The sequence below is a fragment of the Brassica napus genome, chromosome C8, assembly GCF_020379485.1.
Source record: "Brassica napus cultivar Da-Ae chromosome C8, Da-Ae, whole genome shotgun sequence".
In the NCBI taxonomy this organism is placed as follows: domain Eukaryota; kingdom Viridiplantae; phylum Streptophyta; class Magnoliopsida; order Brassicales; family Brassicaceae; genus Brassica; species Brassica napus.
The window spans coordinates 43,210,027-43,225,057 of NC_063451.1; the positions used below are offsets into that span (position 1 = coordinate 43,210,027).

Sequence of the window (15,031 nt, forward strand, 5' to 3'; positions counted from 1 at the left end):
ATCTACAAAACCATTGACATGCCTGCTTATTCTACCTAAGTTGTTTATGCTGAATCACTAAGCCCACCTCTTGTGTAACAATGGGGCATCTTCCTTTTTTTTTTCCTATTTTGAACCCGACCATGGTTCTATCTTCTCGTACTCTAAGCTGTGCTAGGATTTCAAACTCTTCTGTACTTTAACTCTGCTTTGTTGGCTTAACGAGTTTCTTGTTATTGCTTCGGATGAGTCAACCATCTTTTTCATTTAATTCAATGAAAAACACAATCCGCAAACACACTCTTATACCATGTCCACGTCCACAAACCAGAGGCAATCTGAGCACCACCTTTTCAAATGGATAGACGAGGCCATCATCGACGAGATTCGAATGGTTGATAAAAAGGTCACCCACCTTCAGTCCGATTTTGAATCATTCAAGACTACAACAACTATGCGACTTCACGAACATGGCAGACATATTGACGAGAGCCTCCTGGAGATGAAAAAGATTTTTCAAGACCAAACTATCCTCCTCGAAGAATTAAGAAACAAATCAACCTTGGTTCTGGATGCTAAATCCCATTACCCTCTCCTCAACATGGTTGCTGCTGCCATTGCTCTAGGTACTTTGGAGTGGTTGTATGTAAAAATTACCAGCATCTGATTCTATGTCCCTAGCATGGTTGTATGCCCATAACTAATGTTCCTCTGTTTTCATTGTCCCCACTAGTTCATTTAACTAATGTTTCTCTTAATTGGTTGTTATCATTTCCAAAACTGCTGCTTAATTACACAAATATTTCTAAAGCTTCTTCAATTTATGAGTTCGGTTCTAAGGTTTTCCTTTTAAACTTTACATACCAACACTCTCTGTCTCAACGACTATTATACACTAATGCGTTTGTTGGAAATTTCCATCTAAACAAAACAAGTTTATAAATCTGCTGTCCACATCCACAGATTTGATTCTATTAGTTCAATTTTCCTTAACAATATCAGCAGTTCGATTAGACCACCCTTTATAAGGCAGCTGCTCCAAACCGACACACATTCAAACAACCAACATTACGTTACAAGCTATTAATAACGGCCCTCCCGTGTGGTTCAATGGACCAAAATGTTTTTACAAATGCTGACCACATCCACAGATTAATTTCTAAACATTTCTAATTTCTATTAGTTCATTTTGCTTACCAATAACAGCATTCCGAGTACACCACCCTTTAACAAAATAACGTTTCCATGATTCAGTTCAACAAAAACTCTCAACAAAACTACTTCCCAATAAAAGGAAGCACCTCCAATCAGACAAACCACAAACACTAGGTTTCAAGCAATTAATAAGAAGTTCCAAAAAAAAAAATTGCCTTGATCCAACAACATTACATTTCCAAATGAATCCCTCCTGCGACAACCTTAGATAAGCACACTGCAGTTAGTCCTGTTGTGTCCTTCCTCCCTGCACCTACCACATTTGTTCTTTGTAACTTTCTTCTTAGGCGCCTGCAGTGTCAATCACAAGTCAGTTACCTACCTTCATAGGGCAAATTAACAATAACTCGCCTAATAAGTTCTTAACATCTCACCCTTATCTCTCCGGTTGATGGTATGCGTGTCTTGCGACGTCTACCAGGTTGTCTCTTCATATTAGGAGGGTAAACAACCTAACTGCTGACTTCTTCAGGTATATCAACATCTCTAGCAGCACCGTGGGGGTTGATAACGCCTGCGTACGTCTCCCTCCACACAGTCGTTTTGTACCAATGCCCACACAATGTGTCGTAAGGCACACCTACCCCGTCAGCTGCAAGCATAGCATGGCCACACGGGATTTTAATATTATCAAAACACTTACAACTACATTTCCTCTCTGCTAGCATCACTTTGTCTGATCTTCCAAATTTCCCCAATATTTGGCTGCTCCAGCTATTGACGGCATTTATCTTGCTCCCCTTCATAGTTGCCATGTTCTTAGTCATCTGCTTGTCCACTCCAACGCTAACCAAGCCCCTATGTTTCTCAGCCTTCTTCCTTCTCGTACAATACCATCGGGTCATCATCCTCTATATAAAAGTCAGCAACTCTACTATAGCAGCTCCCCTTCCTTCCAACAAAGCCTTGTTCAGTTGTTCAGCAATATTGCTGGTCATAATGTTATATCTATCACTAGGGAAATTTGCTCTTGACCAACGAGCAACACCAATTTGTCCCAGATAAATGCCACACTCACTGTTAGCCGCCCTAATCTTCCCGTAATAATCTCTGAACTCCCCCACACTATGTGCCATCGCAGCGGCAGTAACCATCTTTGCAAGGTTCTTACTCGAGAATCTCGAATTCACATTCCTAGCAAGATGAACAAGGCAAGCGCCATGCTTCGCCTGAGGGTAAATCTTACTCACTGCATTAGATATGCTCACAGCCTTGTCTGAAATAATCGCAAGAGATGGAGAATCACATAGAATCCTCTCCACTTTCTGAAGAAACCATGTCCAAGCATCCTCATCCTCACTGTCCACGACGGCAAATGCAAGTGGGAATATTTGAAAATTTGCATCCTGCCCACTTGCGGTTAACAACACTCCTTTGTACTTGTCACTGAGATGTGTACCGTCAATAACCAAAACATGCCTCAGCTTTCTAAACCCACTAATTGAAGCACCAAATGCTAGAAACAAATATAGAAAACGTTCGTCCCCGTCATCATCTACATCAGTTTCCAAATCAGCTATAGTACCGGGATTTGCTAGCTTCAACATATACAAATACTTCGGCAACTTCAAGTAAGAGTCTTCATTAGAACCACGCAATCCCAACACGCCCTTCTCCTTCGCCCTATAACATTTCATGTAGGAGGCGTCCACCCGCAGATCCTCTAAAACAATTTTTTGCAAGTCCCTAGCCACAGGAAGCTTACCCGAGTCTCCAAATTTCGCCTTGTAAACTGCAGCTATCACACGTGATGTCGCCTTGCTCTTGTACCCATTATAGAACTCAATTGGACAGGTATGATCAAGTTGTGCCTTCCTTATCTCATAATACCCACACCCCCTGACTTCGTGTGCTGTTACTCGCCAATCACATCTACTGTCAGGACACTCAACAACGAACGAATCTATCTTCGTCCTCGTCTGCGTGAACTTGAACTGCTTCTTTATGGCATAGATAGCTAGAGCTATCTGACAATCCTCTTTGCTTCCAAATACCTTTCCAACTTCAATGTTCCAGTCATGCTCATCCACGTCCATATCGGGTATTTCAGCGGCATCAAACTCTGTATCATCAAACAGCGGTGGTATATCAAACTCTTCATCATCGATGTCTGCAAGTCTTCGTTTGGGCTCATTGTTCCTGATATCGCCACCGCCTCCACTCCAAGGATTAGCCTCCTCCGACATCTCTTCTTTCACTTTATCTTCTCCCCCGCTATCACCACCCACCTCTACATAATGGTCAAAACAACTTTTTGTGTCACAGAAATAAGTACGAGGCCCTTTCTTCTTCGTTAGACCCTCAACAATCTCTTCCTCATTGTAAACAACATTAACAGCAGCAGAACCACCATAATCTCCAGCTAGTAATGGTGACCAGAAGTCCTTATCGTAACCTCTAGGCCTCACTGAAATCTCGTCCACTTCAAAGTTCCCTTCTTCATCTGTTGCAAAGCTAAAACCACTCTCATCATCGCCTAAGCTAGTCCCTCCTTTACCACCCTCACTCATTATTGTCTCCTCTAATTTCTCCACTTCCATAACTAGTTCATCCTCATCTGAAATGTCGATTACTCTGCTCTTTCTGTAAGGGGATGTCACGTTACGCTTCTTTGAAGAACCACAAGCAAAATCCCTCATGCCTCCTAAACTAGCCGCCTTTTCTGAGACAAATCCCAACCCTAAGCCCGAGTCACTGTTCATTACTCTGTTTTTCGACGCAGCAGATGAGACATAACCCTTCTTCGAGGAAACAGATCCAAAATCCCTCTTCTCCACAAAACGCGCCGCTTCTGGTGACACAAAATCCATCCTTGAGTCGTCCACAACCTCGGTGTCCATGCAATCTGTTTTAAGTTCAAACTTTGCAAACAGATTCATCCCCCCTTTCACTTTCTGATGTTCGCAGAAATACTTCACCGCACCATGGTTGGTTATCAGAACCGGTGGGGTCCTAATCCCGGTCGCAAGTTCGAAGCTTGTGGGTGGCCAGTAACTTAAACTCACACGGTAACGCTCCTCATCGAGTTTAAACTCACGCAGAACATTTCCCTCAAGCTCCTTGCACCCAATCCCCTCGTAAATCTCAACCATACGACCCATTCTGTTTTTCTCGATAACAAAATCCCACGTCCCAACATCGCTACAAACCCAATCACCACTTAAAACCATGCAGGTTTCCTCCATCGTCAAAACCCTTCACCAAGCTGGCGGCGGAAAACCTCAAAACACAAGACTCTCAATCACCTTTGTGAACAAACGTAGTGCAGATGAGGCTGCTTCCGTAGAGAAAAAGACAAGATAACAATTCATTTAATACCAAAGCTTCTTTCTCTAGCGCAGCTCTTCATCGCCCTCAGATCTTCCTTCATCCAACGGCTGTTGCTGGTACCTTTTCCCCATAAACGCAACAGCCAAAACTTAATAACTTTTACAAAACGCAGGGTTGTACGGTCGCTTTCCAGCTGGGGAGATATAATTAAAAAAATACTGACTCAATATTTGTCTCAGTTAAGGAAGCGAGGGACACAATGGTCCGAACTCAGCTCAGAAACTAGACAAAGTGTCCCTCCAGCAAGTTGTGTCTGATTGTGTCAAAAAAGACAAAAAGTGTTCCAAACCGTTATCAACTCTTTTTCTTTTCCTAATTAATAATTATCTTCTTTTTGAGAGACCGTTTTGAAAAATTGGCAACGAACAAACAAACAGTAAGAAACAAAAGGGTCTCTTAGAATATCCAAGAATCTCTTATGATAAGCTTCTGCCACTTGGTATACGTAGGGGATATAATTAGTTTGTTGTTATTATTATTTTATATCTTTCTTGTCACTATGTGTTGGTTGATGGATTCAGGATCAAGTTGGCCTATTATTCCTGGATATGCTTTGGATTTGAGAGTACTGTTTCATCTGAAATTCTTAGCTCTTCACCTAACGATGATATAATCATTAACCAAAACAAAGTCGTCATGAATTCTTCAAGACTCAGCTCCAAGCCAAATGAACGAGAAAAGAAGACAGACTTGGACCATCACTCCATCAGATTGATCTCGATCAGTAAACCATACATCTAAAGAGAAGCAAGAGACTTATAGTTACTTATAATAAGTGAATTTAGTCTTAAAATACTAAATTGTTGATTTTGTATATGGCTTATTTTCTTAGCAATTGCAAAATTCTTCATTCTTTTTTATTTGAGCTAATGCATGTGGCACAGTCTTCTTTCGCGAACAACGATAAATATTTTTGAAATGATTTCCAATCCAATAAAAAAAATTTTGATAAAAAAAATATTAAAAATTAAAAAAAAAAAAAAATTTATTGAAAATTTTTATTAAAAAATCCCTAAATGAGCTAACACATCTTGGTATCCTTACTAGGATAACCTTTAATAATTGAATCAGTATGTTCTGGCTTTAGATTTTCTCAACAGTTACGATTGTGTTTTTCAAACTGCAAAGTACCAGAAGAAACATAATAAGGACTGGCTTGTTACCTTCCCCACTAACAGTGTCCTCCCTTGTAGCGTAAAAGTTCAAGTAATGATCGAAAAGCTTATCAGTAAATTCTTATCTTGGAACGAAAGCATAATCGTAACTGTTGTGAAAAAACTAATATTTATTCTTCTTCTTGTTTGAGTTTGTTAAAAACACAAGAGAATTTTGTTTACACAGATTTCTTTGTCGGTACAGTATTGGCATCAAAGAGGAAGGCTAGGGAGGAAAGTAGTATTTCATCAAAAAGTGCAAGGCATTCTACTTCAAGGGTGAGTTTCGAATGAGGAATCGACGAAGTTTAGATGAGCATTATCAGTTGGAATTGTTGAGGATTAGGGCGGCCTCAAGACTTAACAATTCCCCACCTAAAAAAATGTGTCAAAAACATTTTCCAACGGTATTTTTTCTGATGAAAACTATGAATTGAAGAACTGTTTTGGTAGACCTTCAGGTTTGGTTAGGTTATGATCGTGTTTGTACGGTGGATCATGTTGGTTATGGGGGCAATCTTGCTATATTTTGGAAGCATTCTGTAAAGTTAGATTTTAAATTTGTGAATAAAAACTTGTTGGATTGCATTGTACAGTTTGGTGTGGTTTCTTTCTTTGCCTCTTGTATATATGGTCCGTCTGATCTTTAAAGAAGGTTAGCTTTATGGGAACGTCTTAACCGTAATGGTGCGAGTAGAAAAGACAATTAGTGTGTATTTGGAGATTTCTATGATATTTTGCATAATGGGGAAAAGATTGGTGGACTGTGGTGTGCTGATGATTCCTTTATACCCTTTATTTAGATGGTTGAAGTTGGTCAGTTCAAAGAACTGGTTAGCCATGGTAGTGGTTTTACTTGGGGAGGTATAAGACATAACTTTGGATCCAATCAAGGCTGGATAAATGTTTTGGAAATCAAGCTTGGTTCAAACAATTTCCATGCTCCAATCAAATGTTTTTGGATACAAGAGGATCAAATCATAGACCGATGCTTATTAAACTCATTGAAGCACATGAGACTTACAGAGGCCGTTTTAGATTTGATAAAAGATTCAAAGAGCTTGATGGCATAAGAAGAATGTTGCTAATGCATGGGATTTTGCTAGTGCAATGGAGGGGAGCCTCAGTATCTACTTGGAAAAGGTTTGCAACAAGCCTTTGAGTAATTTGAAGAAGAATGTGAATATCAATTCTAGGGACAGAATTCATTAAGCAGAGTTTGCGCTGGAACAGGAATAATCATCAAATTGCCCTTCGGTTGATCATATTAACTTTCTGAAAAGATATATGATTAGAGTTTATAAAGATGGAAAAAAAAATTAGTGGCAAATGAGTAAAGGATAAATGGCGGCATGGAGGTAATAGAAACACAAAGTTATTTCAAAACTCTGTTAAAGTTGCTCTTGCTAGGAATGCCATGGACAAACTGGTTAATGCAGATCGTGTAAAGATTTTCTCTGATTCTGCTAAAGGTAAAGTGGCAGTGGAATTCTTTTCAAGTTTGTCTAACTCTTCCAACCCTCCTTTCTATGGTATATGTTTTCACGATATGCATGCAAGAGTTTCTTCTCAGGTGAACTTTCATTTAAATAAAGCAGTTTCGGCATTTGAAGTCAAGGAGATCTTTCAAAAATTCTGGTCAGTGTTGGAGAGAAAAAAATGGTGATGGACGTCCAAGCTTTCTTCAATTCTGGTTTCATGCCGTGAGTGGAATTATATTCATCTATGTCTAACTTCAAAATTTCAAACCTTAAGATGATTCTGACATGCGACCGATCAGCCTTTGTTTTGTGATTTATAAAGTCATTTCAAATATTTTGGTAAAGAGGTTGAAGCCGTGGATGGAAGATTTGATTTCTATTACTCAATCAGTTTTTTGTCTCATAGAGGCTGATATAATATAACATAACCATTGCTCAAGAGCTTATTCATTCCCTAGTTCTGATTAGGTTTGCATATCTGTTCATGGCGGTGAAGACTGATATGTCTAAAGACATTCGACCGAGTATAATAGAATTATCTGAGAGCATTGTTATATGGAATGGGTTTTGATATTAGATGGCCAACTGAATTTTGGTGAGTGTATCTTCAGTTATTTACTCTTTCTTGATTAATGATCAACCCTATGGATTGATTTTGCTGCAACGGAGGGGTTGATTGACAAATGTTTTAGAAGCGCTATAAGATCTCTCTACGACTTAAATTATTTCTACCACCCAAAATTTTGCCAATCATGATTTGTAAAGATTTTTTAAAGCTACAGATTTTTCTTTTCTTTTTATTTATTTTTAGCTGTAGAAAACCATAAATCTAGAGCACTTATTTTTTGCTTTAGAAAATTTATATGTAAATCTTTGAATCTTTTTAAACATACAGCTAATATTCTACAACAAAATTATCTACAGCCACAGCAAAAAAAAAATCTACAGATTTATTTCTAAAGCAAAAATATAAAGTTACAGCTTCTTCCAAACATCTCGGAGTCTCACACGGAAAGATCCTCTCTCTACAAATATTTTGCCAGCCCCCTAATCCTTGTCGTTCATCAATGAAACTGAACTACTTCTTCAATGATTAAAGAACTACTAAAATCTCAATTCAAACAAAAAAGAACCACTAAAATCATATTTCAGATCATCTCAAACAAAAGATATTATTTTTCTCTGTTTCTAATTTTTCTATATCGTTCTCCGGTTCTACCAAAGAAAAAAGCTTTCACCAACTTAAGATATTATTACTAGTTGTACAACTAAAAGAACAAAAATAAAAGTTAAAACTCTTTTTGCCCCAAGCAGCCAAAAAAGAGATGCAAATGCGAGAACCACTAAAAAAATCTGAAGTCACATTAAATAAAGATAAAGTTCAAAGGTCTCTTTCTGACTTTTAACGGTTCTTCCGAATCTTTCTCAGCCTCTCTCGCTCTTCTTCTTGTGCTATCAGCTGCGCTTCCTTTTCATCTTCCTCCCTTGCAATTCTCGCACTGCATAGACCAAGCCAACACGAATGGTTAAGGATATATATATATATAAAAATGAAGAAACAAGTGAATGACACTCGAGATCAAAACATTGATGTACCTTCGTCTCTCTTCCTTCATGATATCGTCGAAGTTGGCTTCCATGTTTCTGTCATCATCGTCACGTCCAGCGTAACGATTGGTACTGATATTGAAACACAAAAACCCTCAAGTGTCAGGAGCAAAAAAAAAAAAAACTTCAAGAAAACGTAATGAAGGAAAGTTCGAAGCAGTACTTGAACATTTGTCTAATCATGCTCAATGCCTTAGCATCCTCTGACATTATTGAAGGCTTCTTCTTCTTCAAAGGCCTCCGATCATCATGTATGTCACGCTGTGGAGGTCTCTTGGCTGCCGGTTTACTCATCATCTGTGGCAAAGTTATTTCACTAATTAGTAGTGCAGACGCTAATATTTAAAGGAGATAAAGACAACGATGTCAAAAATAATTTATACCTGGTGTCTTGAGGTAGGCACTGGTTGTTTTGGGATTATTCGGGATGCGGTAGGGTTTACCTTTCTCTGTTCTCCCAGCCGTTGCCTAGGATCAGATGACATTGGCCTGGACGAGGACGTTGGTCTCTGAGCACTTTGAAGAGAACTCTTTCCCGCCGACATGGAGGGCTTTCTCTCCAACGATGGCTTAGAAGGCAAAGGTCTTGCTGTAGACCCGGACCGACCAGGACCAACTCCATTGCTGCTGCTGTTGCTCATCTGCCTCCTATGATCCACCGGCACCTTCCCAGGAGCTGGTCTTTGGTGTTCTGATCTGGAACTTGGCTGGCCATTCCGATTAGCTGATTGGCCATTCATTGTTGAACCTGGTGGTCTCATGGGTGCTTGACGGTTTGTCGAGGAACCAGGTCTCTGGCTTCCAGAGGATGCAGCTCTTTGCTGCATTTGGTTACCAGAGGAAACTGGTCTTGAATTTTGGATTTGGCTACCAGAGGAAGCCGGTCTTGATTTCTGCATCTGACTGCTGCCTGAGGAAGCCGTAGGTCTCCCCGAGACAGATTTCGATTGCATTTGGCTTCCTGAGGAAGCCGTAGCCGTAGGTCTTGAATGATTCATTTGGCCGCCAGAGGAAGCCGGTCGTGAATGGCAATTAGCAGAAACAACAGGTCTCTTATCCTCACAAGGTGGTGGACCTTGAGCAACTCTACCATTGATAGCTGGTGATTGTTTGGGTCTCGCAGATCTCGACTCTTGAATATCAGCAAAACGCCTGTATTAAGTTATCTCCATGAAAATGGAATGCTATAAAAAAATCACAAAATCTGCAAAACAAAAGTTTTTCAGCAAGACATTACCTACCGGAATTAGGGAAGGAGCCACTTCGAGACAGAGGTTCCTTCTTCGGAGCAGGAAGCTCCGCATCGTCCGAAAACAAGAAGGAATAGTCTCTTGTGTCCTTGAGAGTCTCAACTTTCCTTCTCGTGGCACTCAAGACTTTAGGCCGCTTCTTCTCATGTGACACATTCTTATCGCCCGAGCTGCTAGCTGGAACAGGTCTTTTCTTCTGCACACCACAAACAAGTCCATCAGAACACACACAAAAAGAACATTTAAAATGTGAAGACAAAAGTAAGACACAACATACAGGTTGGTTGGAGTTCTTTATCTCGTTTTCCAGCAAGGATTTGCTTTCTTGAATAACCCTCGAGGATATCACAGGCCGTGAAGGGCCAAAGAAGGAACCAAAGCTGCAGAAGAAAAAAAACACAGCTTGAAACAGATGTTGTAATAAGGCTGTAAAACACACACATTCCATGAGATGTTTTGTAAGAAGGGTGATTAATAGCTACCACATACTCGTTGTAAGGGAGTTGTTTTTTTCTTCTGTCTTGTGAAGATTGAGCAGCATTAACACCTCCACTGCCCGATTTTTTCCTGATAGACTCCTTGATCCTTTGGCGCAATTCAAGATATTCAACTTCTTCCTTTGGGGGTACTTCTTCTTCTTCCTCTTCATACTCATCCAAGCCATTATCATCACTGTAATAGTCATCATAGCCAGCTTCCTCATCAAGGTCCTGCAATTGAAAAAAATGTTAAACAGATGTAAGATGTATAAATTAATACCAATTCCAAAAAAAACCTTACTTCTTCATAGGCCTGCATCATCTTCGCTGGAAGATATGTTAGCACTTAGCAAACCCCTGCAAACAAAAACTTGATTAATACAAAAAAAAAAGAAGCCAAAGTATGAAACTTTATGATAAAGAAAACGATATCACAGATCTATAACCAAAGTACGAAGCTTTATGAGAGAATCCGAAGTAAGATCACAAATCGATAGAAATCGAGCTAAATAATCGGACTTTGACCCAGGAAAATCTAAATCTTAACAGATCGAAATCATCACAAATCACACGGAAAAACTTCAAAATCGATTTCAAACATCTTGTTTACCAGGAATCCAATTCAAAAACATATAAAGCAATCACCAGATCTGATTTCTTACAAACAAACCTAAATCGAAAACAAAAAAAAAAAAAAAAAAAACGACGGATCTGATCGAAAATTACCTGGATCTGATCAGGAACCGATGAAAAACGACGAAAAACGTTTCGAATTGAGAGAAAGAAAAAAATACGGTTTCTGAAACGGGGAGAGAGCGAAGATCTGTGTGGGATCTGGGAGAAGAGAGGGAAGCGGCGAAGGGATAAAAGGAGAGGAGAGGGGGATACGCGCTCTCTGTCTCTCGTGGGCTTTTGTGAGGCATAAAAAGGAAAAGAAAAGAAAGGCAAGGACCCAGAAACAAACACTTCTGCTTCTCCTATTATGCGCCATCTTGCATCTCCCCTTCCCAATCTTTCTCTCTCGCATCTCTCTTTTAAATGGGAATTATATAAAATTAGGTTTTTTTTTCTCTTTCTGTTTTGGAAGTTAAAGATTTGCTTCCTTTTTTTCTTTCTGTTTTTGGTAAAATCTAATTAGTGAAATTGAGACTTCTCCTCTCCACCTGCCTCTCTCTCTCTCTCTCGAGCCTTTTAACCGTCGCCGAGAGTCCACCGGCAATTTTAGATTTTTTTAGAAAAGGTTAAATAAATATTTGGAACTGACACCGACTTTTTATTAATTATATTGGTTGATTTATAGATCATAGTTAGTTATGATTATTATTTAACTTTAATACTATAGTATATAATTGGAATTAGATTATATATATAGAGAGATATTGAGTTTTTTTTTTCTTTTTCAGGCAGATAGATTGAGTTGTATTTGAGACTTTCATTCTGGTTTATTTATAAAGAAAAGGATATTTACATCCCAGACGCCAAGTATCACACAATGTTGTAAAATGCAGTTAAAACTTCTTCGAGCAGTGGGATCACCTTTTAAGTGTTGCTTCATCGCTAGTCAGGGCCAGTCCTCCTGGGCTAAAACTGGTAAAGCCCTTCCAAGATAAGCCAGCGCTTGTCTCTCTATCTTCCAGGCTTCAACCCACTCCACTCCACTCCATGATCCTTCTCTTTACTCATCGAAGGAGATCCGTGATCTACAAATGCATAAGAGCATTTACAATTTTTGTGGAATCTCATACATAACGGTTCTTAAAAGAAAGTTTTAAGAGCAAGTCCATCCATTAAAACCTATAATGGTTCTTACAATTAAATTAGTAGTTAATAAAGTGATTTGAAAAGTTAAAAACTTTTATTAGGGCAAATAATTTTTTGCTCCTCCAATAGGAGAACTTCATAGGGATTCTTAAATATTTTTTTTTTAAGTAGAATGATTTAAAATAAAAGCATACATAAAATTTTTGATAAAAATAACATAAAACCATATTAAAAACACACAGAGTTAATAATAAGAACATTTGTTTTGTTTTAAAAAAAACACAGAACTGGTAAGTGAAACTCTTGCTAGCCGCTTTGCAATGAATGACTAAAGTAAAGCCTTCGGATAAGAAAAAAAAACACTTTGATAGGCTAAGCTTGGACCGGGAGATGTGGCCAGTGGTCAGAGGATAGAGAAACATTCAGATGAAAATAGCATATTGGAAACCATTTAAATTTGTCTTATCAAGTCACTGGAATGTAAATGACAAACGAACCTCCATTCAAACACAAATACAATCTTGCTCTATTCTCAAGATAAATCATTGATTAAATAGTGTATAGTATCTGAGATTCTTCTTCAGGCGTAGTTCAACCTGAATATATCGTTGAACACGTAAAAGCTTCCTTGTGACTTCGGCATCAAGTGAAACATATGCATCACACAAAAAGAAGATTGTTTTATATGGCTGTCTTAAAACAACAAGATCAAAGATAACAAACAGACAAGATCAAAAGACACCAAAACCAAACAAAAAGTCTCCGATGTGAATCATAGTTCTAATAGGCAATGACAGAGAAAACATCTTGAACTAAAGAAACTTGACAATAACTCAAATGTCTAAAACAAGCACAGGTCAAACAGATTTATCCCATGCTCATACCCAGGCTTACAGATCTTTCAACCACTTTAAACCCTGACCATCTAACTATTCAAACCTTGACCATCTAACGCTCCTTTAGAATCTAGTAAGAGCCTACAATCCTCAAAAGAAGTAATCACATTTTCTCTCTCTATCATAAGTTCATAACTAACACATTCATCATCATCACAAAGGAAACATCTTTCATTGGTATCAATGTAAAGTAAAAAAAGAAGCAACATGTGTTGGCAGAGATGGTAAAGGTAGCTGGCTCGCCTCGAGCTATAGGATTAGGCGCTATATTAACCTCTTTCACTTTTACTTCATACTCTGCATTCTCCTCTGCAATTCAAGAAGAAAAAAACCGAAACTTTGACACTATGAAACGATCAATTACAAGAGGCAGGCATCACAAGAAGAAAGAGTAAAAAAGCTAAAAAGAAGAGACGGAGGAGTGTTAAACGTACCACAGTATTGGACATCAGTGGTGGCGGCTCGAACAATCGTTAAGAAGACGAGGAGAAGTGAGACGAGGAGAAGAGATTACAGAGTCAAAGCTAATCTCAAAGAGAGAGGGACGTGAGAGACGCAAGACTCGTCACAACTTCACCCTCCCGGACTTGAAGTGTGGAGTTCAGCGAAGTCTAATCTCACGGCGGTGCTGACAATTGGAATCGAAGATTGGAGACGGAATGGTGGAGATTGGATCGAAGAGTATGGAGAGAAGATGAAGGAATCGACCAATACAGAGATGGCACGTATGGGGTGCTTAGTGGTTCCAAAACCCCTTAGTTAGTTTTTTCTTTTTTTCTTTTTTTTTTTTAGTTTTTTTTAAGAACCCCGTTTAAAAGCCTCCAATGTAAGTGGTCTAAGAAATATCCTTAAGAACTCTTATTTATAGGATTCCACAGTAATTATGAACTCCACAATTATTTACACATATATAATATATATATATATATATACATAATATATATATTAAGAATTCCAATGGGGAGAACCCCATTGGAGATGGTCCTAGTTATTACAAACCTGGAGATCATTAGTCTCTCACCATAACAAGAAACATTTATCTGAGTAAGTTGTTGTTGGAGATTGAGAGAGAAAGGCTGATGTTATACAGCGACTTGAACCCGTACGTGTTCGATGACAAGCAATAACGAAACAGACCTTGTGGAGAATGAACTATACTTTAACTCCAAGATGTAGCGTACAAAGATGACAAGGAAGAAAAACTTGATGAAACGATTTTGGGATACAAAAGATCATACATCAACACAGAGGAAATGATACACAGTTCTTCATCAGTGGATTGTATTTCATATGGAAGAAGAAGAGATAAAAGAATCATTAAAAAGGAAAGATGTGTTCTCCAGATTAAAGCCGCCAACAAAAGGCTCAGGCTATTCATTCCACGTAGCGAAGAGAGAAGGGTTTGCTGCGGCGGTACTAACTTGGACCTCAAGCATTTCCAAGCGACGTTCCAGAAGATCCAACTTCTCATTCAAAGATGCCAACTTGCTCTTTATCGTCGACTCTGACAAACAAACAAACACACACACACACATTAATAAAGCACAGATTCATGGTTTAGCTCAAAAGAGATCATTGTCAACGAATTATAAAGTTGCAATCTTTTCATCACACCAGAATCAATGTCCACCAAATAATCTAGATAACCCCTAAAAAGTTTCTAAATTTAGCAATGAGACTGGAAAACCCATGAGAGAGAGAGAGGAAAAGTTACCGAATTGGAGGAGGAACTCGAAGAGACGGCGAACATTGAGAGAGATGTTCTGTGATTGAACAAGAACACGAAGAAGAAACGGGTACTTTATGAAAGAAAGAGAAACCAAAGGGGCTTAAATTATACTAATTGCTATTTTTTGTGGACCGGTACGGTTTGATTAT

General features: G+C 38.8%; 2 protein-coding genes and 1 long non-coding RNA gene across 6 annotated transcripts; 1 reads left to right on the forward strand and 2 right to left on the reverse strand.

The window, feature by feature from the left end:
- Positions 1-289: 289 nt before the first annotated feature.
- On the forward strand, positions 290-646 carry LOC106413467 (uncharacterized protein At4g04775-like). Its single transcript, XM_013854239.1, has one exon. It carries the CDS (start codon positions 290-292, stop codon positions 644-646), a length of 357 nt encoding a protein of 118 aa, XP_013709693.1.
- A 7,745-nt stretch (positions 647-8,391) lies between these two features.
- LOC106415603 (protein SPT2 homolog) lies at positions 8,392-11,677 on the reverse strand. 4 transcript variants are annotated; one of them, XM_048765049.1, is made up of 10 exons: positions 11,223-11,677; positions 10,798-10,853; positions 10,507-10,727; positions 10,295-10,397; positions 10,005-10,213; positions 9,658-9,919; positions 9,151-9,621; positions 8,931-9,064; positions 8,756-8,839; positions 8,392-8,658 (listed from the first exon to the last, which is right to left on the reverse strand). In XM_048765049.1, the coding sequence occupies exons 2-10, from the start codon at positions 10,816-10,818 to the stop codon at positions 8,562-8,564; spliced, it is 1,602 nt and encodes a 533-aa protein (XP_048621006.1). In that variant the 5' UTR covers positions 10,819-10,853; positions 11,223-11,677; the 3' UTR covers positions 8,392-8,561. The 4 variants fall into 4 exon arrangements, with proteins under 4 accessions (XP_048621006.1, XP_013711809.2, XP_013711808.2 ...); XM_013856355.3 differs by having other exon boundaries at positions 9,151-9,899; positions 10,009-10,213; XM_013856354.3 differs by having other exon boundaries at positions 9,151-9,919; positions 11,223-11,676.
- A 1,001-nt stretch (positions 11,678-12,678) lies between these two features.
- Positions 12,679-15,029, reverse strand: LOC106412253. The gene is made up of 3 exons (XR_001282527.3): positions 14,868-15,029; positions 13,588-14,657; positions 12,679-13,462 (listed from the first exon to the last, which is right to left on the reverse strand). It is a non-coding gene; the product is annotated as an uncharacterized LOC106412253 (long non-coding RNA).
- Between the last annotated feature and the right edge of the window lie 2 nt (positions 15,030-15,031).

Excerpts from the sequence above, each read along its gene's own strand:
- LOC106413467 (XM_013854239.1), top strand. The coding sequence starts at position 290 with ATGTCCACGTCCACAAACCAGAGGCAATCTGAGCACCACCTTTTCAAA.
- LOC106415603 (XM_013856354.3), bottom strand. The coding sequence starts at position 10,818 with ATGATGCAGGCCTATGAAGAA. Across the intron at positions 10,728-10,797 it reads TGATGCAGGCCTATGAAGAA|GACCTTGATGAGGAAGCTGG; the intron begins GTAAGGTTTTTT and ends TTTCAATTGCAG. Across the intron at positions 10,398-10,506 it reads AAACAACTCCCTTACAACGA|CTTTGGTTCCTTCTTTGGCC; the intron begins GTATGTGGTAGC and ends TTTCTTCTGCAG.